Here is a 26,567-nt window from a genome sequence, read left to right on the forward strand (position 1 = left end):
GAGCAACATCTCCCCCACCATCTGCCCCCTCCATGACCTGCCACTTGTTCAAGGCTCTTGATCACATGCAGATCGCAGACACCAAATAAATTAGGCAGATGGAGCTCATACATCAAAGCCACCTACTTGGACTCCTTTTTGACCATTGGTGCCTTTTCTCTCTCTCTCTCTCTTTTTTTCTTTTTTCAATCAGCCTCATAAATCTGACCCTGACAAGGTCCTGTCTCTCCATACCGATAGTCAGAGGTGAAATGGTCATTTGTCCTCAGGCTTTCATCTGCTTCTCCACTTGAGTGACCATCAGCGCCATGTGGTAGGTGGCTCAGTGGTAACGAATCCACGTGCCAATGCAGGAGACCCAGGAGATCGGGAAGATCCCCTGAAGGAGGAAATGACAACCCACACAGTATTCTTGTCTGGAAAATCCCATCAACAGAGGAGGTTAGTGGGCTACAGTCCACGGGGTCTCAAAGAATTGGACATAACCGAGCATCCACACACACCCATTTATTACAGGGGCTCAGGTGTAGCTGCGCAGAGATGTGTGCCAAGTCCTGCCAAACTGGTGACTCCTTCCAAAAGAACGGGATGGTTCTCCAAGCACTGTGCACATCTGATGATTACACTGCCAAGAGCTGTAAAGAACACGATACATTGTTATGTCTTCTTCAGAATATCTGCTTCATTATAGCTATTCATGTACTGGCTAATGATTACCTGGAGTCAAATAATTTTTCAAGAGGCTTATCCAAGTCAAGGATTGAAGGAAAAAAACAGAGTATCCAGGGTGGTAACATTGCTCTCTGAGGGGAGGAGGGCAAATGCCTCTGTGTTGAATTCACCATGTTCAGGGACGTTTGACTCAATTGTTGTGCCCTGGTCTTGAGCCTGTGAGTCTGGGATGTCAACTTTGGTCGTGTGTGCAAAGTTTAGATTTCTCATCACTTGTGGAGAGCTGCCTTCTGCCTTCTGGGAGCTGCATCTTGGCTGGGTCTTGGGTCATTTCTGAGTCTTTGCCTTTTTCTGCCTGCTCTTCTTAGAGGAGGCTGTCTCTTTTTCTCCTCTCGTCCAGATGCTATTTATATGTGGCTTATGTTCCCCTGTCCTCTCTGGGTTTCCCCAGCTCCTTGCATGGGGACGGGACACCCAGGTTCTCCCTCTGTTCCTCTGATGTGATTTGTATCCATAAAAATGGGCAGTCATTTTCTACAGAGGCCTTTCTATCTAGTCCATTTTAGAGACCTTGAGGGTTGGAGATACCTTATCATACTCTGGCAGCTTATTTTGGCTATTTACAAAATACCATTAAACTTCTTTCATTGGTTCATAATAAAATAACCTATTGAAAGAGCATCATGCTTTCTCATACTTTTGAATGCCCATCATTCCACCAATACTATAGATGATTTATGTTTGCTGGTGCTGTATGGTAAACTCCAGGCTTTTCACTGGGTACAGTCCTTGGGAGAATAGTGTTCTGTACCCCGTGGAGACAGTGGCCTGCAGGTGTGAGCAGCCACAGGATACCTGTGTTGGAGATGATGAATAACAAGCCATAACTGCTGCCATGCACATGGTGCAGTTATTACAGGCCAGCCTTCTCATTCTCTGTGATGCTAATGCTTCATTTTCATTATGTGTTTGGTTCTCATAGCAGCTCTAAGAAGGATATTATTACTCTGATCCCCATTTTACAGATGAGGAAACAAAGGCTTGGAGATGCTAAGTAAATCCTGCTCCCCACAAAACAGAGGAGCTTTGCAGGCTACAGTCCATGGGGTCGCAAGAGTCTGACACAACGTAGCGACTAAACCACCACCACCACAAAACAATCACATAGAATTTGAACCCAAGCCCCTCTGACCTCACACCCTGGACTCCATATGTCTTGTTGCTATGTCATCAAAGCATATCACTAGACTCTCCCGGCTTGGCTTTGGGGACACGCATTTTATTGGTTTCCTTCCTACCTTTCTTCGTGGTCTCTTCTGTGGCTCTTCCTCTCCCTGTGGAGCTTTCAATGCTTGAGAGTCTTAGAGTCTTGACCAGAACCTCCTAGTTTTCCTAGCTACACTCTCTCCTAAGCAATCTCACCTAGTTATGTGAACTTAAATATCAACATGCATTTAACACCTATCTGCTGACATCTCTACAATCAAAACTTCCTTCCTTGACTCTCAGATTCATGCATCCAACTGAGATTTCTAAATGGCATCTCAAACTTTTGTCATTATTCAATTGCTCAGTCATGTCCAACTCTTGGCGACCCCAAGGACTGCAGCACACCAGACTTTCCTGTCCTTCACTATCTCCCAGAGTTTGCACAAATTCATGTCCATTGATGTCAATGATGCCATCCAACCGTCTCCTCCTCTGTTGCCCCCTTCTCCTCCTGCCCTCAATCTTTGCCACCATCAGGGTCTTTTCCAGTGAGTCGGCATTTTGTATCGGGTGGTCAAATTATTGGAGCTTCAGCATTGGACCTTCCAATGAATATTCATGATTGATTTCCTTTAGGATTGACTGGTTTTATCTCTTTCCTCTCCAAGAGACTCTCCAGAGTCTTCTCCAACACCACAATTCAAAAGCATCAGTTCTTCAGCACTCAACCTTGTTTATGGTCCAACTCTCGCATCCATACATGACTACGGGAAGAACCATAGCCTTGACTATACGGACCTTTGTCAGCAAAGTGATCTCTCTGCTTTTTAATACACTGTCTAGGTTTGTCATAGCTTTTGTTACAAGGGAGCATGTGTCTTTTCATTTCATGGCTGTAGTCACCATCTGCAGTGATTTTGGAGCCCAAGAAAATAAAATCTGTCACAGTTCACATTTTCCCCCCACCTAGTTGTCATGAAGTGGTGGGACCAGATACCATGATCTTAGTTTTTTGAATGTTGAGTTTTAAGCCAGCTTTTTCACTCTCCTCTTTCATCTTCCTCAAGAGGCTCTTTAGCTCTTCACTTTCTGCCATAAGCATGGTATCATCTGCATATCTGAGGTTATTGATATTTCTCCCAGCTATCTTGATGCCAGCTTGTGCTTCATTCAGCCCAGCATTTTGCATGATGTACTCTGCATAGGAAAGGCAAAATGATAGGATACTGAAAGAGGAACTCCCCAGGTTGGTAAGTGCCCAATATGCTACTGGAGATCAGTGGAGAAATAACTCCAGAAAGAATGAAGGGATGGAACCAAAGCAAAAACAATATCCAGTTGTGGATGTGACTGGTGATAGAAGCAAGGGCTGATGCTGTAAAGAGCAATATTGCATAGGAACCTGGAATGTTAGGTCCATGAATCAAGGCAAATTGGAAGTGGTCAAACAGGAGATGGCAAGAGTGAACGTCGACATTTTAGGAATCAGCAAACTAACATGGACTGGAATGGGTGAATTTAACTCAGATGACCATTATATCTACTACTGTGGGCAGGAATCCCTTAGAAGAAATGGAGTAGCCATCATGGTCAACAAAAGAGTCCGAAATGCAGTACTTGGATGCAATCTCAAAAACGACAGAATGATTTCTGTTTCCAAGGCAAACCATTCAATATCACAGTAATCCAAGCCTATGCCCCAACCAGTAACACTGAAGAAGCTGAAGTTGAATGGTTCTATGAAAACCTCCAAGACCTTTTAGAACTCACACCCGAAAAAGATGTCCTTTTCATTATAGGGGACTGGAATGCAAAAGTAAGAAGTTAAGAAACACCAGGACTAACAGGCAAATTTGGCCTTGGAATACGGAATGAAGCAGGGCAAACGCTAATAGAGTTTTGCCAGGAGAACACACTGATCATAGCAAACATCCTCTTCCAACAACACAGGAGAAGACTCTACACATGGACATCACCAGATGGTCAACACGAAATCAGATTGATTATATTCTTTGCAGCCAAAGATGGAGAAGCTCTATACAGTCAGCAAAAACAAGACCGGGAGCTGACTGTGGCTCAGACCATGAGCTCCTTATTGCCAAATTCAGACTTAAATTGAAGAAAGCAGGGAAAACCACTAGACCATTCAGGTATGACCTAAATCAAATCCCTTATGATTATACAGTAGAAGTGAGAAATAGATTTAAGGGAGTAGATCCAATAGACAAAGTGCCTGATGAACTATGGAATGAGGTTCGTGACATTGTACAGGAGACAGGGATCAAGACCATCTCCATGGAAAAGAAATGCAAAAAAAGCAAAATGGCTGTCTGGGGAGGCCTTACAAATAGCTGTGAAAAGAAAAGAAGTGAAAAGCAAAGGAGAAAAGGAAAGATATAAGCATCTGAATGCAGAGTTCCAAAGAATAGCAAGGAGAGATAAGAAAGCCTTCCTCAGTGATCAATGCAAAGAAATAGAGGAAAACAACAGGATGAGAAAGACTAGAGATCTCTTCAAGAAAATTAGAGATACCAAGGGAACATTTCATGCAAAGATAGGCTCAATAAAGGACAGAAATTGTATGGACCTAACAGAAGCAGAAGGTATTACGAAAAGGTGGCAAGAATACACAGAAGAACTGTACAAAAAAGATCTTCATGACCCAGATAATCATGATGGTGTGATTACTCACCTAGAGCCAGACATCCTGGAATGTGAAGTCAAGTGGGTCTTAGGAAGCATCACTACGAACAAAGCTAGTGGAGGTGATGGAATTCCAGTGGAGCTATTTCAAATCCTGAAAGATGATGCTGTGAAAGTGCTGCACTCAATATGCCAGCAAATCTGGAAAACTCAGCAGTGGCCACAGGACTGGAAAAGGTCAGTTTTCATTCCAATCCCAAAGAAAGGCAATGCCCAAGAATGCTCAGAATACCACACAGTTGCACTCATCTCACACGCTAGTAAAGTAATGCTCAAAATTCTCCAACCCAGGCTTCAGCAGTATGTGAACCGTGAACCTCCAGATGTTCAAGCTGGTTTTAGAAAAGGCAGAGGAACCAGAGATCAAATTTTCAACATCGCTGGATCATCATAAAAGCAAGAGAGTTCCAGAAATACATTGATTTCTGCTTTATTGACTATGCCAAAGCCTTTGACTGTGTGGATCACAATAAACTGTGGGAAACTCTGAAAGAGATGGGAATATCAGACCACCTGACCTGTCTCTTGAGAAACCTATATGCAGGTCAGAAAGCACCAGTTAGAACTGGACATGGAAAAACAGACTGGTTCCAAATAGGAAAAGGAGTATGTCAAGGCTGTATATTGTCACCCTGCTTATTTAACTTCTATGCAGAGTACATCATGAGAAACGCTGGGCTGGAAGAAGACAAGCTGGATTCAAGATTGCAGGGAGAAATATCAGTAACCTCAGATATGCAGATGACACCACCCTTATGGCAGAAAGTGAAAAGGAACTAAAAAGCCTCTTGAAGAAAGTGAAAGAGGAGAGTGAAAAAGTTGGCTTAAAGCTCAACATTCAGAAAACGAAGATCATGGTATCCGGTCCCATCACTTCATGGGAAATAGATGGGGAAACAGTGGAAACAGTGTCAGACTTTGTTTTTTTTTTGGGCTCCAAAATCACTGTGGATGGTGAGTGCAGCCATGAAATTAAAAGACGCTTACTCCTTGGAAGGAAAATTATGACCAACCTAGATAGCATATTCAAAAGCAGAGACATTACTTTTTCAACAAAGATCTGTCTAGTCAAGGCTATGGTTTTTCCAGTGGTCATGTATGGATGTGAGAGTTGGACTGTGAAGAAAGCTGAGTGCTGAAGAATTGATGCTTTTGAACTGTGGTGTTGGAGAAGACTCTTGAGAGTCCCTTGGACTGCAAGGAGATCCAACTAGTCCATCCTAAAGGAGATCAGTCCTGGGTGTTCATTGGAAGGACTGATGCTAAAGCTGAAACTCCAGTACTTTGGCCTCCTTATGCGAAGAATTGACTCATTGGAAAGGACTCTGATGCTGGGAGGGATTGGGGGCAGGAGGAGAAGGGGACGACAGAGGATGAGATGGCTGGATGGCATCACCAACTTGATGGACATGAGTTTGGATAAACTCCAGGAGCTGGTGATGGACAGGGAGGCCTGGCGTGCTGTGATTCGTGGGGTTGCAAAGAGTTGGACACGACTGAGTGACTGAACTGACTGACTGACTCTGCATAGAAGTTAAATAATCAGGGTGACAATATACAGCCTTGATGTACTATTTTCCCAATTTTGAACCAGTCCACTGTTCCATGTCTGGCTCTAACTGTTGCTAGTTGACCTGCATACAGGTTTCTCAGGAGGCAGGTAATGTGGTATGGTATTCCCATCTCTTCAAGAATTTCCCACAGTTTGGAAATGGCAACCCACTTCAATATTCTTGCTTGGAAAATCCCATGGACAGAGGAACCTGGCAGGCTACAGTTCATGGGGTTGCAAAGAGTCAGACACAACTGAAGCGACTTAGTGCATACACAGTCAAAGGCTAACATGCCCCAAATAGAATTCTTTATTTCCTTCTCAAGAACATCAGACACCTCAATACATGATACCACCATGCAAACACTCAAACCAGAAGTGTCAGCCTGGTTCTTGATTTCACCTTTTCTTCTTCTAGACTCCCAGTAATTCTGTGAGTTCAACCTTGACCCACTTTTCTTCCTCCGCTGCTGTGTCTTTAGTCTAAGTACTAACATCCCTTGTCTGAACTATTGCAATAGCCCACTTTCCCTGGTTTGCCTGCTTTCATACTTGCCATCCCCAGCCCCAATTCATTTCCCACTTAATGATGTTTACAGTAGGAATCAGGGAGTTCCCTGGTGGCATAATAGCTAAGGCTCCACGCTCCCAAAGCAGGGGGCCAGGGTTTGATCCCTGGTCAGGGAACTGATCCTGTGTGCCACAACCGAAGATCCCTTCTGCCAAAGCTAAGACCCGGCACAGCCAAACCAATGAATTTACTAATTTTTTTTTTTTTAAAGAAAGAAGAAAAGGACTAATTACATATACCTATAGGTCCAATATTGCCCATGGGCCACCAATTTAAAAATAATAATAAATACAATTAAAATAAAATATAAATCAATTTGGGCCCCTCCCCTCCTTGAAACTCTCCAAAGATTTTCTTTTGACTGAAGACCAAACTCTGTAGAATGCCCTTCAAGGCTATGCATGAACTGGCAGTTGACTAACTTTGCAACTGAATCTCATAGCTCTCATTGCCTCATTCACTGCTCTTTAGCTACAGGTCTGTCTTTCCAGTTCCTCAGTGATATGAAGCCCTTTTATGCCTCAGGACCTTTGCACTGGCAGTTCCCTCTCCTTGGAACACTCTCTCCCTGACCCACAGGTTCTCACTACATGTTAACTGAACAAGTGAGAAGAGTATGGATAGATTGCCTCTCCTACAAGAATAAGATGAATAATAACATGAAAAAAAGTATGTCATTAATAACTTGTTTAGCTATTAGTATTTATGACATTTAAGCGATATGGGCTTAGTATGATTAGGCTATGGGTTTTCTGAAGCATGTTTCAGGGAGGAGTGGGAGGAAACATATTTAGCATGTGTTAACGATGACTCATTAATTCTGAGAGGTAGATGCTGATATCCCTGTTTTTCAGAATTTGTGTGGCTCGGCGAGGTTAGGTAACTGGCTAAGGATGAGTGGGTAAGAAGCAGTGGGTCCGGAATTTCTAGGTGGTCTGAGTCTAGTGCTTGTGTGTTTCCCGAATCCTGGTGCCTTTGGGAGGGTAAAACTCAGAGAAGAGATTCGAGGTAAAAAGGAGAGACACCTGGAGACACTAGCTTTTTTTGTTCACCTGGACAGCATCTCTAGCTGCTGTGATCAGAGAGACTAGGTATCTCTGCCTTGGTTGTCAGATACGGCCTGAGTGAGCTGAACTAGCCCGCAACTTAGAAACCCAGTATCCATACACACAGATAAGGCAGGGAATACAGTTAGGTATGGCAATTAATGAGCCACCATCTGCTAAAACATCACACTCTGAGTGGGACTTAACATGGTTATGGGTTTCTTTGAACGTGGTTTTTTTTTTTTTTTCTTCCCCACCATATGTGCTTAAAGGCTTTAAAAAGGAAACAGCTTAATCCAGGAATGTGAAAAAGAATGGTGACATTCCGTGGTGTGTCAGTGAAATGAGAAATTTATCAGGCACCATCTATTTTGGGGCTTTGTGGTATTTTCTGGTTCCAGGCTTCCAGTTAGTGATAAAATGGCAAGATGAATTGCCACATGTGTGGGGTAGGTAGAGAGGAGCACCATAGTAGGTGCTAATTCTAAAATTTACTTTTGGCTTTGCCCTGGACTCAACTGACACATATACAGAAAATACCCTGTTTCCTCCAAGGCCTCTCTGAGATAGCCTGTATTCCACTTGGCTTAACCATGTTCTTCCCACTGAAAATGGATCTGTCTGTGCCAGATTTCCCTATCTGTCTGTGTTGAATATTGTTTGCACCTTCATGATAGCACTCAGTCCAAGCATCTCTCTTTATAGCCTCTTGCGTTTCTCTCTTCCTCCTCCTCCGCTAACCTAAAGCTCCCTGAGGGCACAGGCCATGCTTTTCATCATTTCAGCATCATCCAGTACAACCCAGCAAAATAACTTACATTGGGGGTGCTCAATAAATGTTGAATTAAAATAAAATTGTTACAGGGGAACAGTTTAGAATGATGACATTAATGTAAGATACCTCAATTATTTACAGAAATGACATATTGTAGGTCAACAACATATTGAGTCTATCTTTACATTAAATGCTGGAAAAATGTCTGATAGTACCAAGAATAAACCCCTACTCTTTATGAAAGCCAGTGTGTGATTTTGGTTAAACTTCACATTTTAAAATCTGTGGAATCGAAACATTTGAAATGAGGAAAGATATTACTTTTGGTCTCAGCACTGGGGCAAAAGGGCCTTTTAGAATATTCATGGTTATAGCATGGTTAACTTAGCATGGGTATGTCAATAAATCATTGCCATAGCTCTGTGATGATTGGGTCTCTCTCTCTCCCTCTGTGTGTGTGTGTGTGTGTGTACATTTTTGTAAGAAAATTTAAGAACTTCCTGACTATATAGAGAAATGCAATGAATGTCATAAAGCACCTAGATATTATGATAAGTGTGAGAAGGCAAAAGTGTTTTGTTTTCTAAATATTTAAAGATAGCCAACACATCAGTTGGTATATTTAAATGCTATGGGAATATTGACAGTAACAAAGAAGGCTCTAGAGTAAGATAAAGGATATTTCTTTTTAACTTAGAAAGGAGAGTTGGACACTGAAGGATGAAAGTCACGAAGACAACACTGGAGGAAGATGCATTGGGCAACAATGTCCAGGATAACTTCAGGAAGAGCTGCCCACGAACCCAGATGTCCTGGAATTATGGGAGCCAAGGAGGGAGCTGGAATAATAATCCAGATGTGAATGATAGAGGCATAGTGATAGCAAGAGGTAGAAATGTAGAGAAGAGATTGGCTAGAAAGATATTTCAAAGGAAGAATCCCTACCACTTCGTGAGTATGATAGAAAATTCTAAAATATCTACTGATTTGTCAACACCAGAAAGAGGGATAAGTGAGGAGGGGCAGTTGAGCCATAGGGGAAATATAAGAACTGACCTTTGAACGTACTGAGTTCCACAACACAGTGAGATGCCCAGGTGGAAATTCTCTAGCTCTGTCCCTGTCACTTTAGGGTACTGTTACTCTCCAAGGGAGGTACTGGTAATGTCAAATCTGGAGATGGAAGAGGGAAATTTAAGACAAGTGAAGAACAAGCTAAGTTTGAAAGCACTGTGGGCACAGCACTGCCACAGCCAAGACATGCCTTGGTGTTCCGGATGGATATTTGATCTCCCATCATTTTGACTCCCTGCCAGGCTAAATGCTCTCCTGAATCAGCTGTATTCTGGCTTAGGCTTCTGGGTAGGGTAGGCTTTTCCTGGTCTGCAACTACTTAGCTTGTATTCAGGAATTAGAAGATGTCAACGTTATGATTTAAAGATGTAGAAAAATATTCTTCTTTTACAGTGGCCTCAAATATGGAAGCCTCCAAATCTGTCAGGCAGATATATAAATCAGAATTATATTGTGGCCACAATGCCAATCTTTTATCTAGTCCTCCTGGCAAAGTTTAACACATCCTTTGAGAACTTACTCAGAAGTTACTACCTCTAAGTAACCTTCCTGACTCCCCCAGGCAGTTAGTCTTTTCATTGGCCACATTACCACACACTTTGTTCTGATTTCTATACTACAGGGCATAGAAAAAGCTCTGTCTCTCTCACTACTAGTCTGGGAGCATCCAGAAGATGGGAACCATCGATTCATCTTTGTATTTCCCACTCCCCCAGCAGAGTGGATGACAGTTCATTGTTGGAAATATCCAAAAGAGAAATTTTGAGAACATAGATGGAGCGATGCTCAGTTACTGTAGCAAAACCTGTGTTCACATCATATGTCACATCCCCGCTGATGCTGTTAATGCTGCACCAGCAGAAGCAGGGCTCTCATTACATGCTGCTGGCCCATATTTGTAATGTGTGACATTTTTTATGAAATACTGTCAAGGGTAATCCATCATATAGTAACCTTTGGATTATATGCTGAGACTGGTCTTAAACATAGACATAAATGAACTTCAAGGATAATGCTGTTTTCAGAGAAGAGTATGATCAAAGGGTTCTGGCTAAGAAAATAAAGCAGAACATTATTTTCTTTTAAGTTAAACAGAAGTGCCTGAGAAAGAGTTTTCCTTCTGTTGGCTCCAGTTGGGGACATGGTTATTGTGTGAAGATAATCAGGTGACTCTGAAATGTGGCAGAATATTTATTTGTTGGAGTACATCAGGATTTGTAAAGGGAGTGAAGAGTTGCTTAAGGTTTGACTATCCTTGGGACTTGCAAGGTTTGTAATATCTTGATCTCAAGAGGCATTTTCAAAAAATAAAAGGACATATGACAACTAGAGTGAGTTTCAGATATCAGCTGTGGGTTCACAGTGAAAGATATTCTTTCTGTGTATCCATAAAGATCGAGGATTTTACACATATTATAGAGTATAAATAAAAGCAAGCTTCTAAGTCTCATCATTTTTTCGTGTAAATCCAGATAAGACTCCTTTGATGAGCTTAGCATTTCCTGTTAAGGAAAAGCTTATAGGTGAGAGGAACACTAAAATTATAATTCTTTGTCTTTCTTAATTAGACTGAAGCTCACCATAGATCTTGCTGAGACAATCCAAGTAATAATTCACATTGTCAGGTCAGCAGAAATAGGCAGGGGGTGCCCAATATGACTGAAAGATTTGCTCCAGTGATCTATCTGTGAAGGGAGGTACACAGTCTTCATGCGCAATATACCCTCTGAAGATGCTGAGTACAAACAGCAATGAAAACAAATCCCAGAAAGATTCTTATACCACCTTTACAGATGTCATTTCAGAGGAAATATATAAATCATATTCATACCAACTGATGTGGGGCACTAATTAATAAGTCCCATTAAATCGTGGAGTAATGACATTTAGCATCTAATGAATGCCTCATCATCTTTTGATCATTAATATAGCAAAAGAATACAAAACTTGGTATCCTTGGGCTCCCGCACCATGGTTTTCTGTCTGTGATGTGGCCTCCTGGGCATTAAGTGGCAGGAGGGTATTGCTCCTCTATCATCAGATTCCACACAACACAGCGATTAACTCTTTCAGGACCCTGAGTCCTAAGGTTTCCTCATTTTAGAAAATGTGAATCTGCCTGCTATTCTCAATTAATACCTCTGAGTGCCCTAGAAAACAGAAGCAAGCTGAGATGTTGACTTTGGTGTGTAGTATTGCCACGCTATTGACCCTCCTAGCCCATCTAAGTTGCACAGGAGGAAAAAAAAATCATTCCCTTTATTTATTACTAAGGACTTTCTTTATTTAAGGACAAGAATCACCTCACAGACCAGGTGCCATTGCAAGGGCTTATTGATCACTATAGACTTGTAGAAATTCCAGGAGGCCGTCATTCCAGCCTGAGATGGAGGTGGTCGACGAAAAAGAAGTCCATCTCGAGCAGGCTGGAGTGGGAGAAAAATCTCTAGCCATTGGTCCATCGCTCTAGAGACACTCGGTGTCTTTTCTTTCAGAAGAGGGTCTGGAGCGGACAGAGTGCTGAGAGGTTGCCGTGGGGGAGGGAGAGGGAAAGCGGGGGATGGCAGGGTGACAGAGCCGCCCAGGGGTCTGAGAGGCTGCTTTCTTCAGTGGAGGGAGAAAGGGTCTTCGGATCCCGCTCCAGATCGAGATTCCTGAGTTAAGTATCACCGTGCAGCCCGACCCAGATGGGATTCGCTTCTGGTTACAAAACGGGACACTGATCAACATCAACTTGGACAAGTGACAAGACTGAGTCTGATGTGGGTGGATGTCTTTTCAGGTCGTCGGAGGGGAGAGGACGGCTGAGCGCTCGTGGGTAGCTGGGGAGAAGCGTCGCGGCCAGGGCAGGGACAGAAAGGGACAAGAGCGGGGAGACAGGGACGAAGAAGAGGGAGGACGAGTTGAAGAAAAGTAGGGGCAAAGTAGGGACTGGGTGAAGGGGAGAGAGGAGGAGACAAGGGAAAAGTGAGGGCGAGGAGAGGGATTCGAAAAGGAAGAAGAGTCGCGGGAGGGCAGGGCGGAAGGATTGATCGATCAGGCGGTGTGGACAGCTAGGGGTGAGAAGGGTGGGGGGCTCCAAGAGGGAGGGGAAGGGGCTGCGGGAGCGGCGGTGAAAGCGGGGTTGGGGGCAGCGAGAAAGTGCTCGAGGCTCGGGGTGGCGCGGAGCGGCGGGCCCGGGAGGAGGCGGGCGCGCGGTCGGAGGGAGCCGAGGAGGGAGCGCGCCGGGCCGGGAGCCGGAGGCCGCGGGCGGCAGGGGGCAGGTGGGGGAGCGCGGGAGAGAGAGAGCGGAGCGAGCCGAGGCCAAGTGCATTGTGTCTGGCGGCGGCGTGCGGGCCCACTGGCGGCGGGGCGAGCAGCCATGGAGCCGCGGGCGCTCGTCACGGCGCTCAGCCTCGGCCTCAGCCTCTGCTCCCTGGGGCTGCTGGTCACGGCCATCTTCACCGACCACTGGTACGAGACCGACCCCCGGCGCCACAAGGAGAGCTGCGAGCGCAGCCGCGCGGGCGCCGACCCCCCGGACCAGAAGAACCGCCTGATGCCGCTGTCGCACCTGCCGCTGCGGGACTCGCCCCCACTGGGGCGCCGGCTGCTCCCGGGCGGCCCAGGGCGCGCCGACCCCGAGTCTTGGCGCTCGCTGTTGGGGCTCGGCGGGCTGGACGCCGAGTGCGGCCGGCCACTCTTTGCCACCTACTCGGGCCTCTGGAGGAAGTGCTACTTCCTGGGCATCGACCGGGACATCGACACCCTCATCCTGAAAGGTGAGCGCCGGGCGCGCCCTGCGCCCCAGACGCCCGCTCGCGGAGCGCAGCTCGTGGCTCCCCAGGGGCTCCGGTCCCCACGGCCGCCTCCCTGCCGCGTCCCCGGCACACTCTTTCGTCTTCCCCGCCGCCTCCTTTCTTTATCCGTCTCCCTTTCTTTCTCCCGTCCCTCCCTTCTCTCTCGCTCTTCTTTCCCCGACTCTTCTTTCCTCTTCATCCTCTTCCTTTCCCTCTTTTCCCTCAAGTCCCTTCAGCCCTTCACCTCTGTCTCCTTTCCTTCCTCGACCTCCTTCCTCCCCCTCTTCTCCTCTCTCTCGTCCTTCGCTCTCTTTGTACACCTGCCCGACTTGGAATGCATGTGTCGATTGTCGCTGGCGAGGAAGGGAACCCTCAAAAAGACCCGACCTTGCCCAGCTGGGCTCCTTCCCTCAAGTTGTGCTTTCCTTTTAGAAATACCTTTGGAAGAAAAGTGGTGCAAATCTCAGAAGAGGAGGAAAGGGCTTTATTCTTGTCCTGCTTTAATGTTGGTAGCAGACGGGACTGATGTGGTCATGCCAGTCTGACCGGCTAATGGGGAGCTCAGGAGGCTGGAGGAACCTTCCTCTAAACCCTGAAGTGCGGGGTTCCTTTGGGTTAGACCTCAGACGACAGTAATGCTCTGGTGGAGGCAGCTGAATGCAGCTAGGACATCGACTGTTTTGCAGCCTTCCTCCTGATGACTGGGCACACCATCCTCAGTTCTGGGCGAGCAGAGTGGAAAACCTGCCCAAGCGTTTTAAAGTAGAGCTTTTTGTATTTGCACACAGAGTCTACAGAATCACCCTCTCAGATTTTGATACCTTGTTAGCCTGTTTTGTTGCTGTTTTGTTACTTGACACTGAGTTGTAGAACATCAGTTTGCTCTTCTAAAGTCTAGACGAAACCTGGCTCCCATGGGTGTTGGATCCATTGAATTTATTTATTTATTTATTTTTTGTAACCTCATTCAGTGTGACAGTCCTATTGCTGAAGCTTTCTTCTAGCTGTCAGAGCTTGACCCTTATGATAAATTCTTTTTCTCTGAGACGGAAAAAAAAAAAAAAAAAAAAAAAAAACACCCCACGTTCTTCCCTGGAACTCATTATTGCAAAAGAAAAAAGAAGACGTATAAAATCAGTACATCTACATTTTTAGTAGCCATTCAGGAAAGCAAAGAAGCAGATTTGTGTTGAATTCTGGTTTGGAATGGAATTACATAAAAAGGAGGGAGTTAATAACATATTGGCCTCAGAGTCTTCTTAGTTGGCGTATTCCTCATTTCTCAAACATGTCAACTTCCTCCTTCCCATGGCTAGCTCAGCTGGGGACTGCCATCTGAAATCTGTCTGTGGTGGAAGGACTCCAGTGCTTTGGGGAGCAGGGAGCAGATACAATAACCTTCTTTTGGAAACTGCGCTTTATTCTTTCCTCTCCTACCTCACATCCAAATCTGGTTTCTCCTCATGAAGATGCTGCATAATTAATGTTGATAGTAGCAAAGTACATGAGCAAACTGTAAAAGCTCAAAGTGGAAGCTCAGTTATGGAATGCTCATTTAGGCAAGGCAGTTTTGAAAGCTAAGCAGTGAAGTCTGTCTTTGGGAATGAACAACAGAGCTGCATTTCCTTACACTCTTCCTGTGCCCAGGGTATTTGATTGCATGTAAATTGGATATGGAATAATGCCTGAAACAGCAGGGTAGAGTTCATTCAATCCAAGGGCAGGAGAGGATGCCCCTCAGGACTATTGCACATTCCCCACCTCCTCATCCGCCCTGGCTAGCTGAGCTGTTCAGCTCCTGGGAAGTTCAGAATCCAATAATCCTAGAGGCTGAAGGGACTTTAGACGTCATTCAGTCCAACTTCCCACCTATTGTTTGAACTCCCTTCTACATCTTTCTGACATGGTTGTCCACCCTAGAACTTCCATAAGATGGAACTTGTGTTCTAGTTCAAGCATTACAGTTTTCTCATCATAAACACAAGTTTAGATTAAAATGATCTCAGCTTTGTAATATTGATGGTGTTTAGCTAATTCTTTGTGTGGAATACTAAAGAGGTTGTCATCAGAAGACCTGGGCTCCCTTGTTGCCCGTACCACTAAATCTCAGTGTTTCCTCCAAGTCCAGGCCTCCTTGGTCTTCAGTTTTCTTGTTCCTTGTAAGAAGGCTCAGTATCCTTTAGGGGATTTTTTTTTCTAGTTCTGAAATCTGTCATTGTTGTACTAATAGCAATGTAAATTTAGCTTCCTAGGAAGTTAACGAGCTGCCATTATTAAGACGTGAAGAGTTTGGAGAAATGACATTCAGTACATTGTAGGATCATAATTTGTTATTTGGGAGATGGCCGAAAGGGCCTGCGATACTTTCAATTTTGCTCCCCATCTACCTTGGGCTACTTACGTAACTCTTTTGGATCTCAGTTTTATCATCTGTGAAATGAATGGGTGAAATGAATAGCTTTAAAATTCTGTGATTCCAAGAATAGTTTGAACAGATGATTTTTGACACTTCTATTAGGTAAACATTACTTTTGTTTTGGCATCTGTGGTATAATTTGGCGTTTGTGGTATGTGCTGGCATTTGTGGTGGTGTCTGAATTTCTTAAATGAGCCCCCTATAACTAGAAATTGACATCACAGCTAATTTAACAATTTGGACCACTAGTGTCCCATGTTTCGTCCTTACTTCTCTGAATTACCTTATGAGACTCAGATAAGAGAGAGGGGAGGGATGGGAAGGGCCACAAGAAGTACCTGACTTGTTTAGTGAACTTTTGAGAGAAAAAGAGATCAGCTTTCTTTGTGTGGATTTAGAGCACAAACAGGAGTTGGGTGAAAGTTGCAGAGGGGAAAGTATAGAATTTTTAGTATGTAAAACTTCTCACAATTTGAACTGTTTCCATTTCCTGTTATGAGAGGCAGGGCAAGTATTTCTGAGAGATGTAGAGGAAAATAAACAGACAATGTGGACTATAAGAGACTGGCTTAGAAATGCAACATAAAAGTCTATAGAATGTCCATCTACTTTAGAGAAATCATATGAGCCAGAAAAGCAGCCGTCTTTTTGGGACAGGTATTTGGGAAAATTGTCAAACTCTGAATGTCACCCTTTCATTGTGATTCTAGTTTACTTTTAGCCCAGAGTGACCCTAGAAGGTCTAGATTGGACCTCCAACCAGGACCTTCAGTCAGAGTGGAGGTAAAGTTATTGATAAACCCATTAAGGACCAAGACTAGAACTCGATGCTACTCTCTTAGGCTGAGGAAGGACCAGTCCCCAACACAATTTGAATATAGGTTTTCCAGCACCAAGTCCTCTTACTATATTGACTAATCCACATTTTACTATCTTGCCCACTGGGATAACATGGGAACTTACAAATGCTGTAGAGATATTAAGTTTGCACTGCATTATAGGAATAAATGCCCATCAAAACCCTGTTATTTAGTCAGTTAATATTAGGAAGATTTCAGCTACACATGTGAGAATTCTTTTGTATTTGAGTTGGTCAGTTGACTAACTTATTGTTCCTTGTAGATCCTTCTTGCAGCTAACTCTTGTTGCTAACAAAGCTTTGCTATTCAAAGTAAAGACAGATTCTGGTAAGTTTGCAAATTAATCATCGTCCATCCAGCAGCAGGAGGGCTAGAACAGTTAAAGAAGCCTTGTGGTAGAAACTTGAAAGAATGGGTTTAAAGAGGAGGGCCTCAGGCCCCTTTGTGCCCCTGGGAATACCACATTGGAAAGAAGCCTTTATGTATAAAAGAAAGCCAGGAAGGCAGGTGGCATGGATTGTGTACAGAGCCCAGGAAATGAGAGGAGGTGACCTAAAGATAGATTCTTTTTTTCCACCATTCACCCAATTTATTTACTCTGTAAACATGTATTGAATGTCAGGTATTGTTCTATGTATAGAAAATTTGGCTTCCCTTGTGGCTGAGCTGGTAAAGAATCCGTCTGCAATGCAGGAGACCTGGGTTCAATCCCTGGATTGGGACGATCCCTTGGAGAAGGGAATGGCTACCCACTTCAGAATTCTGGCTTGGAGAATTCCATGGACTGTATAGTCCGTGGGGTCGCAAAGAGTCGGACATTTCTGAGTGACTTTCACTTTCACTTCAAAAAATAGAAAATACAGAAGTGAAAAAAAATGGATAAAAACACCTGCCCCGATGGAGTTTCTGTCAAGTACTGTAGTTATTTTCTAGTAGGTTATAGAGTAACTACTTTTAGTTAGGCTGTGGGATAAACACTTTGGGCAGGCTGCTAGCACTGGTAGGTAAATGACAGAAAATACACTGCAAAGTGATGGAGAGCCGGAGCCTTCGGGTGACACCCAGGCATTCTGTTCCCAGTGCAGTTCTTACGTTTAAACTACTTGATGAACAGTAAAATAGGAGGAGAGATGGAAAGAGACTCAGTTGGAAACATTCTATAATGCTTCTTTCAGTTACCAAAAACACTGACTTTAATAAATAAACACTGATGAGTCTTGTGAATACATTATATGGAACTTTGGAGAAATTAATTTTGAGTAGGGATTAGTCATTGAAATGATATCAAAAGTGCCAACTGTTCTTACTAGCCTTAAGTTTAATTGAAAAAAAATTTTAATTAAAAATTTTCATTAAAAACAATCCACACTACTTTTCAAATATATGTTCCTTGTTTATGTAAACTGAATCCTAATATATATTGCCTGCAATAAACAAAAGGGAAATGAATGTGGTAGTGTTCTGTTTTTATGAAGTTAAGAATGATAGAATTTTAGAAATGTGAAGATTACGATTCTGTAGTCATATTGTTCACTTGTATAAATCATTTGGGATTGAATTCTTAAAACTTGAAATAGAATATGTCCTTGTGGTTTCAGAAGCATTTTTCCTTTAATGAGATAAACAGAGATATCAAAGACAGTGGGACATAAATACTTTGTCATTTTACTCTCTGCAAGAAAGAGAAAGTAGGAGGGTTGGTAGGCATTTATTTGGTCTCTTCCTCACTCTGCTAATGATTTATCTGTTTTCCCTGTTGGCTTATTTTCCATGAAATTAATAGTCTGTACAGGACCCACCAAGTTCTACCTGACACAAAAATAGATTGATGATTTTCTCCAGCTCATTTGTAGACCAAAGTATCATTTGTGTTAGAATAATTATCTCCCAAGAGCAGATGTATCTGGGAAATCTGAGAGGCGAGCACTGTTTGTCCTTCCTGACGCATTAGTTTACACATTGTTCTTGGACCTTCTCTTGGACCAGAAGATGCTGCTGGCAAAGGGATTCTTCAGTTTTGGGGGTGCTGGGGATATCATTAAGACTTCCTTTTTCTCTCTCTATTTCTCAAGGCAGTGGTCTCTGAAACTGTTTTAAACCCCACTCTATGTAATTTATATTTTTTTATTTAAAAATTAGATATAGGAACTGTACTTTCATGGGCTTCCCAAATGATGCAGTGGTAAAGAATCCGCCTGCCAAGGCAGGAGCTGCAGGAGACATGGGTTTGATTCCTGGGTGGGGAAAATCTCTTGGAGGAGGAAATGGCAACCTACTTCAGTATTCTTGCTGAGATAATCCAATGGACAGAGGAGCCTGGCCGACTACAGTGCAAGGGGTCGCAAAGAGTCAAACACGACTGAGCATTTGAGTATGCTTGCACACTCTGTTCACTTTCACTTTCATGCCTTGGAGAAGGAAATGGCAACCCACTCCGGTGTTTTCGCCTGGAGAATCCCAGGGACAAGGGAGCCTGGTGGGCTGCCGTCTATGGGGTCACACAGAGTCGGACACGACTGAAGTGACTTAGCAGCAGCAACAGCAGCACACTCTGTACTGAAATATATTGGCTTGTCCAAAAATTTCATTTGTTTTTTTGTACACTTGTGTGGAAAACCAAACAAACTTCATCATGAAACATGAATGAACACAAACTTTGAAGGGATGGGGTAATATTAATAAATAGAAAAAAAAGTTTATCTATGTTCCAGGGGGTACATAAGAGGACTGCTTATGTACCGCCTGGCATATCCCCCTTTCTCTTGGAAGACTGCTTCTCTCATTGCCCATCAGCAAAGCCCGGGTTTCTCATCTGGGCAGAAGATGGATCGTTCCTTTACTATCGTGGCTGATCTCTGTGGTGGGTCTCCCAGCACCATTGTATCACATATTCATCTTGCACAGGCAAGAGAAGAAGATGCATTTTATTTCTGTATCATTTCTGACATGAAACAGTATTACCTGCGACTTTATGATTAAACAAGTGCTAGCTCATATTACACAGCTCTTAATGACTAGATTTGTAGATTTGTGCTGCAGTGTCTTGGGGCTGAACATACCTGAGTGTGATATCCTATGCTTCAACACATCCTATTGATAACACTCCTGAAGGTTATCTTGCATAGAAATTAAATTCTCACTTGCCTCTCTGATATCAAAAAAAGACATTTGCTTCTATTCTTTCCATCTGCACAGAGAAGTCACCTTTTAATAGTGATTCATAAACACAAAAGTGGATGGTGCTTTAAGTGGTTTGTGATCAAAATTGCCAGAGTCAATGACATTTGTATCTACCATGTCTCATGGATTACATTTAGCAATGGCCTTGAGGGGAACAACAGAAGTGTTTTTTGCTATGCCATAGAACATTCACATCCAATCATACTAGAGTTGCTGCGATTTTTTTCTTAGCTCCTGATTTCTCTTCAAAGCTCAGAAAGAGCCCTTAAACCCCATCAGGCAGACTACTCATAATTGCAAGTGTTCTTGATTGCAAGAGAAGATAGCTTTTGTTGGGGGAGCATCCGGGAGTTACATTTCATTGAGGGAGTAACTGAGACACCCAGTGTCAATGGTAAATGGGAAATGATGGTGAGTGGCCACATTAAAGGAATTTAGGCTGGTCCTAGGGTTTTCCCAACAGTTACCAAGAACGAACCCTCCTTTCCTCTTTGAGTACACCTGCAGGGCAGTATACCCCAGGTAACTGAGCTGTGACCTCTGCCAGCTTACAAGCAAGCTGTAACATCAGGTTGGCAGTGTCCTTAAGCCCATCTTTCTTGTGTCCATCTTATCTTTCAGAGAGATTCCATTGTCCTTTGATACTCAATTATGTGACTGACCATCTGAGGCCTATTTTCCTGTATTATTTTCTGGTTAAAAGAATAGAAATAATCTGATTTGGTCATCCCCTTCACTTCCCTGTCCCTTGCAGAAGCAACTGGTGAGATGGAAGGAAAAAGTTGAAAACAACTAAGCTGGAGGTTTGGCAAATAGTACAAGTAGTAAATGTGTCTCCTTTGGAGTAAAACATTAGCTCAGTAATTTGGGGGCAATTCAGACAAGATTATCTTAACCCTGTAGACTTGCTTTAAGTGTAACAAATTAGTTTTTTCTACAATTTATATATATATATATATATATACACATACACACATATATATGTATTTTAAAAACAACATACCATTACTATTGTCTAAAGCTTTGCACAACTGGTTGTAAAGATTTTTATCAAAATAAAGGCATCTGACAGTAGAAAATGGACTTTGTCTTCAAAACCTGGTAAAACTGATGCTGGTTTATTTATTTATTTATTTATTTTCACTTTCTTATAGTGCTTCCCTGTGGTTAAAAGTGATTGCAGTGATTAATCTGTTTTATTGCAAGTTTTAACTAAAAGGATGTAACTGAACTTCTTGGAGCCCGAGAGAGTCCGCATCAGCCATCATGAAGCTGACAGCCTTTGTTTGCTGTAGAGTACCAGGAAACTCCAGGCTGCACTCCATCTTTCTTGTAACTCAGCCAGATAAGCTGATTGCAGACCAAACAATAATGTCATGGGGACACCCATCAGGAAATGCATTAGCAAGTGAAAAAAGGGGAACAATACACACCATATTTCAGTTTCCGTTATCTTGACTGACTGAAGACACGCTGAATTATTTCTACAACTTGCTGGATGTCCCCCAGTGTTCAGACTTTTAAGTGTTTTGTTCATGGGAAAAAAATCAATCAACTCATTTCTCCTCTAAGGACCAAAAGGATGTAATCTGTTCCCTTCTGGTTCCACCAGGTTGTTTAATACCATACAGGTAGACAGGGAAGTGATTCCAGAAATATGTGAGAAACTTTGAATGTATAGATAATCCAGAAGGCTTTAGTGTCCCTTTAAATAGGTCCCTCAACTGTAAATCAACACTGATGCTTCCATCTGCCATGCCAGAGAACACTGACGTATATTCTTAGGGTCTTTAACTGGCAAGATTGAGAGAATGAGGGTGGGGGTAGGGGTAGGAGGCTGTATGTGACTTGGATCTCTTTTGCCTATATTTTAAGGAATTTTTATTTGGTGTAGGGGATGTAAGCATTTGCTTCATTCAGAAATCAGTCAGCAAATGTTACTGAGTGTTGAAAAGAAATGCTTTTGAAAATAAGAGGCTGCTTAGTGAAACACGTGGGTGCTGTGTCCTTGCCCTGTGAGATTTTGCTGTCTCTAAGGACACCCTCAGTAGTGAGGAAGAGGGTCTGAGGAGGTGGGCTGGGGCTTTTGGTTAATTTGAGTTTGAATGCCATTCCTTATGTTCTCACAGTTTTGAAAACTCCTTACAGTAATGTTTATAGTTGTCATGGAATTTTTAGCATGGGCATCCCATTAAATGGTATTTAAGGAAGTTATCCTGAAAAACAACAGAATTGATCACTTGTCATGGAATTGAAAGATTATGAAACTGATCATCAGAGCAACAATTTGACTCAGCAGAAGATAAACTGTAGGAGAGGAGAAACTAAAAATAGAATGGCCAAGGGCAGTAATGGAGTCTTTGTCAAAGTCCAGTATTTGCTTTATGCCACTAATACTTAGTCACTTATTCCCGGGGGTTTGATCCTTAGCATCTAGGGATCCTTAGCATTTTAGTTTGATCCTTAGCATTTTAGGGAAACTTCGATGTTCAGACAATGAAAATGTTGGTTTTAAAGAAGCTAAAACTAACAAATACTAGAGAAAGAAAGAGCTAGGCTGAATTCAAGTGGCAGAAGAAGCAACAGTGACTGCCGATAAGAACGTTTCTGAAAAATATTGTCTTTTTGTTCAGTTTTTTGAAAGAAACAAAACCAAAAAGGCACAAGAAAATCGCTTACTATTCAGCAGTAGAAGATAGAATCCAGCCAGAAATGTCTGCTGAAGAAGCATCAAAGTCATGTATTTCTTTCCTTTTTTCCTCAAGGGTTACCTTTTGTTTCTGAAAGAAACTCAAATTGGTTGGAGGACAATGGGTAAGCACATGTTGAATTAAAGATTCATAGAGTTGAAAGGAACTTTGAGCTGTGATCCTCACCCAGTTTTTTTACTATGATGCCGTGATAGAGAATTTTCTTGTGCGCTGCGCACTTCTGCCCATTACATGTAATTCCTGGCACACCAGCTCTAACTCACTGTTTTTCGCTCAGAAAGTGTTTTTAGAATGTCTGTGAAGGAGGGAATGTTGTTATCAGCAAAATCTTAAATAAGTTTTAATTTATAAAATAGACTCTAGCTTTTGCACAGGGGAGGTCCTTTGATCTTATGTAGAAGAAACTTAGAGAAAGCAGTCTGATCGGCTGTGGGAGTGGAGGCTTTATCCAGTTTGTGTATTTTTTAGGAGCGAGGCTTGTACAGGAAGCTGATGGATATAGTGAGCATGTGTACTTCAATCTCCCAAAGTCGTCCCCAGGCACCATCTCTGATTTGGAAATTGGGAACTTTATTAAGAACTCATTACCTGTTAGTCTTCTGAACCCATCCCAACACACTTGATTTGAGAAAGTTAAAAACAAAATGACAGGAGGAATCATAAAAGGTCATAGTTTTGTTTGCCCTCCAAGTGTAACAGAGTTATTGAAATAAATCTGTCTGAGAGACCCTGAGAGGCATTAAACAGAGTTCACTATTCAGTAAACCCATGATTTAAACTGATGATTCTGCAGTCACATTTGAATAGGCCATGGGGGAAATTGAATGTTCCTTACTAATATGCCCCAGATTTTCATTTTGGAAATTTGTGGCATGGGTGTTTTTTAGAGCATGTTTTTTATTTTTTCAATTATCACACGGTTCTTGTTTTAGCACTCTTCCTGTTCTATTTGTAGGTTAAAATGGCAGACCTATTCCTCCCCCATCCCCCAGCTAAGTATTGTCCCATATATGTAGGTTTCCGGAGTTTTTAATTCCTGAAAAGGTCAGGTATGAAACATTATAATTTTGGTTGTAAGTCTAATTTTTAAAAATGCTATTAATAAAATGCTTGATAAACATTTATCTACTTGCGTAAGCAGGTTTACTAAAGATCTTTTAGAGCTAAATAATAGAAAACCCAGATAAAAATGACTTAACCTACAAGAAGAATGTGTTTTCTCCCATAACAAGAAGTCCAGAGGAAGCCTGTACCTAGGCTGGTCAATTGAAGATTGAATTCTGTTGGGCTTTAGTTGTTGCAGCATGGGCAACTTTGCCTTCAGGCTTGTCTCTTCCTGGTCACCAGCAGGACTGATGGTCACTTCCTCATACAACAGTAGTTCAAAGGCTAAAGCAGGAGAGAGGCCATGCCCCTTTTCTCCTAAACATTCTTAGAATGAATGTAATGCTCCAGAAATCGCCCAGATTTCCCACAGACCTCATTGGTTAGAATTATGTCACATGACCATTCATAAACCAATCCCCAGTGAATTGAATGGAATTATCATGAGCCCCTTAGACCAATCAAGCTTCTCATGACAGAGGCTAAGATTTCAGTGTCCCCAGGAGGCACTTGCCTGCCTGATACCTGAAGGAAGTCTGGCTACTGTTAGCTAAAGGAAGTGTGGCTGCTTTAGTGCTGCTGCAGCTCGAAGTCCACACAGTGGTCCAGTCCTACCTGCGATCGTTCCATAGGGAGAACAGGACTGAGAGAACCCAGATTTCTTGTTGGTGCTTCCAGATTTACCACATTCCCTCTCTACAACCTGCCCTGATGGGAATGCTGCTGCTGCTAAGTCGCTCCAGTCGTGTCCGACTCTGTGCGACCCCAGAGACGGCAGCCCACCAGGCTCCCCCGTCCCTGGGATTCTCCAGGCAACAACACTGGAGTGGGTTGCCATTTCCTTCTCCAATGCATGAAAGTGAAAAGTGAAAGTGAAGTCGCTCAGCCATGTCCGACTCTTAGCGACCCCATGGACTGCAGCCCACCAGGCTCCACCATCCATGGGATTTTCCAGGCAAGAGTACTGAAGTGGGGTGCCACTGCCTTCTCCTCCTGATGGGAATAGGGAAATAAAAGAACATCTTTTCCTCTATATCCCTAAATTCTCAGATTGTTGTTGTTTTTCAGTTGCTCAGTCGTGTCCAACTCTTTGTGACCCCATGGACTGCAGCATTCCAGGCTTTCCTGTCCATCACCATCTCCTGGAGCTTACTCAAACTCATGTCCATTGTGTTGGTGATGCCATCCAACCATCTCATCCTCTGTCGTCCCCTTCTCCTCCTGCCTTCAATCTTTCCCAGCATCAGAGTCTTTTCTAATGAGTCAGCTCTTCGCATCACGTGGCCAAAGTGTTGGAGCTTCAACTTCAGCATCAGTCCTTCCGATGAATATTCAGGACTGACTTCCTTTAGGATTGATTGGTTTGATCTTCTTGCAGTCCAAGGGACTCTGAAGAGTCTTCTCCAGCACCACAGTTGGAAAGCGTCAGTTCTTCAGTGGTCAGTCTTCTTTATGGTCCAGCTTTCACATCCATACATGATTACTGGAAAAACCATAGCTTTGACTGTACGGACCTTTGTTGGCAAAGTGATGTCTCTGCTTTTTAATAGTGTCTAGGTTTGTCATAGCTTTTCTTCCAAGGAGCAAGTGTCTTTTAATTTCATGGCTGCAGTCACCATCTGCAGTGATTTTGGAGCCCAAGAAAATAGTCTGTCACTGTTTCCATTTTTCCCCCATCTATTTGTCATGAAGTGATGGGACTGGATGCCATGATCTTAGTTTTCTGAATGTTGAGTTTTAAGCCAGTTTTTCCTTCTCTTCTTTCATCTTCATCAAGAGGCTCTTTAGTTCTTCTTCACTTTCTGCCATAAGGGGGGGTGTCATCTGAATATCTGACGTTATTGATATTTCTCCTGGCAATTTTGATTCCAGCTTGTGCTTCATCCATCCCAACATTTTGCATGATGTACTCTGCATAGAAGTTAAATAAGCAAGGTGACAGTATACAGCCTTGATGTACTCCTTTCCCTATTTGGAACCAGTCCATTGTTCCATGTCTGGTTCTAACTGTTGCTTCTTGACCTGCATACAGGTTTCTCAGAAGGCAGATAATGTGGTCTGGTATTCCCATCTCTTTCAGAATTTTCCAGTTTATTGTGATCCACACAGTCAAAGGCTTTGGCATAGTCAATGAAGCAGAAGTAGATGTTTTTCTGGAACTCTCTTGCTTTTTCGATGATCCAACGGATGTTGGCAATTTGATCTCTGGTTCCCCTGCCTTTTCTAAATCCAGCTTGCACATCTGGAAGTTTTTAGTTTACGTACTTTTGAAGCCTAGCTTGTTTACGTACTTTTGAAGCCTAGCTTGGAGAATTTTGAGCATTATTTTGCTAGCGTGTGAAATGAGAGCAATTTTGCAGTAGTTTGAACATTATTTGGCACTGCCCTTCTTTGCGATTGCAATGAAAACTGACCTTTTCCAGTCCTGTGGCCACTGCTGAGTTTTCCAAATTTGCTGGCAGATTGAGTGCAGCACTTTCATGTCATCATCTTTTAGGTTTTGAAATAGCTCAGCTAGAATTCTGTCACCTCCACTAGCTTTGTCTGTTAAATTCTCAGGTTGGGTTCCTGTAAATTGACTGGTAAAAGACAGATGAAGAGAGAAAAACAGAAGTTAACATGTGCATCACGCATATGGAGCCCTCAGAGACTGGTAGCTCAAAGTGGTGTTTAGGACTTAGGTTTATATGGCATCTTAATGAAAGAACAGTACATTTTTAGAGAAGTGGTAAGACAAAGGAAAAGGACTTTGAGTTTCCAGGGCTTACAGATTGTGGGAAGGCAAATATTAGGAGAGACTGGTAGTAAATCAGGGCTAGAAATTAGCAAGGATTGTCATGTAGATTCCTCTGCTACCATCTCTTCACTGATGAGAATCTAGAGTTATCCCTGGTAATTAACTTCTATCCTTGGTA

The 26,567-nt window shown here is 42.9% G+C and overlaps 1 protein-coding gene and 1 long non-coding RNA gene across 5 annotated transcripts in view; both read left to right on the top strand.

Annotated features, from left to right (window-relative positions):
• TMEM178A (transmembrane protein 178A) overlaps positions 1 to 26,567 on the top strand; it is a 142,387-nt gene that overhangs the window by 55,675 nt on the left and 60,145 nt on the right. For 2 of the 4 annotated variants that reach the window (XM_055539895.1, XM_055539894.1), the window contains exon 1: positions 12,901 to 13,363. The exons of the other annotated variants lie outside the window; for them this stretch is intronic. In XM_055539895.1, coding sequence (XP_055395870.1) covers positions 12,964 to 13,363 — 400 coding nt within the window. In that variant the 5' untranslated portion in view covers positions 12,901 to 12,963. Of the gene's footprint in view, positions 1 to 12,900; positions 13,364 to 26,567 lie in introns of those variants that run through there. 4 annotated transcript variants of the gene reach the window in all.
• Positions 304 to 1,353, top strand: LOC129622960 (uncharacterized). The gene is made up of 2 exons (XR_008700203.1): positions 304 to 441; positions 517 to 1,353. It is a non-coding gene; the product is annotated as an uncharacterized LOC129622960 (long non-coding RNA).

Source organism: Bubalus kerabau, chromosome 11, assembly GCF_029407905.1.
Source record: "Bubalus kerabau isolate K-KA32 ecotype Philippines breed swamp buffalo chromosome 11, PCC_UOA_SB_1v2, whole genome shotgun sequence".
Classification (NCBI taxonomy): Eukaryota; Metazoa; Chordata; class Mammalia; order Artiodactyla; family Bovidae; genus Bubalus; species Bubalus kerabau.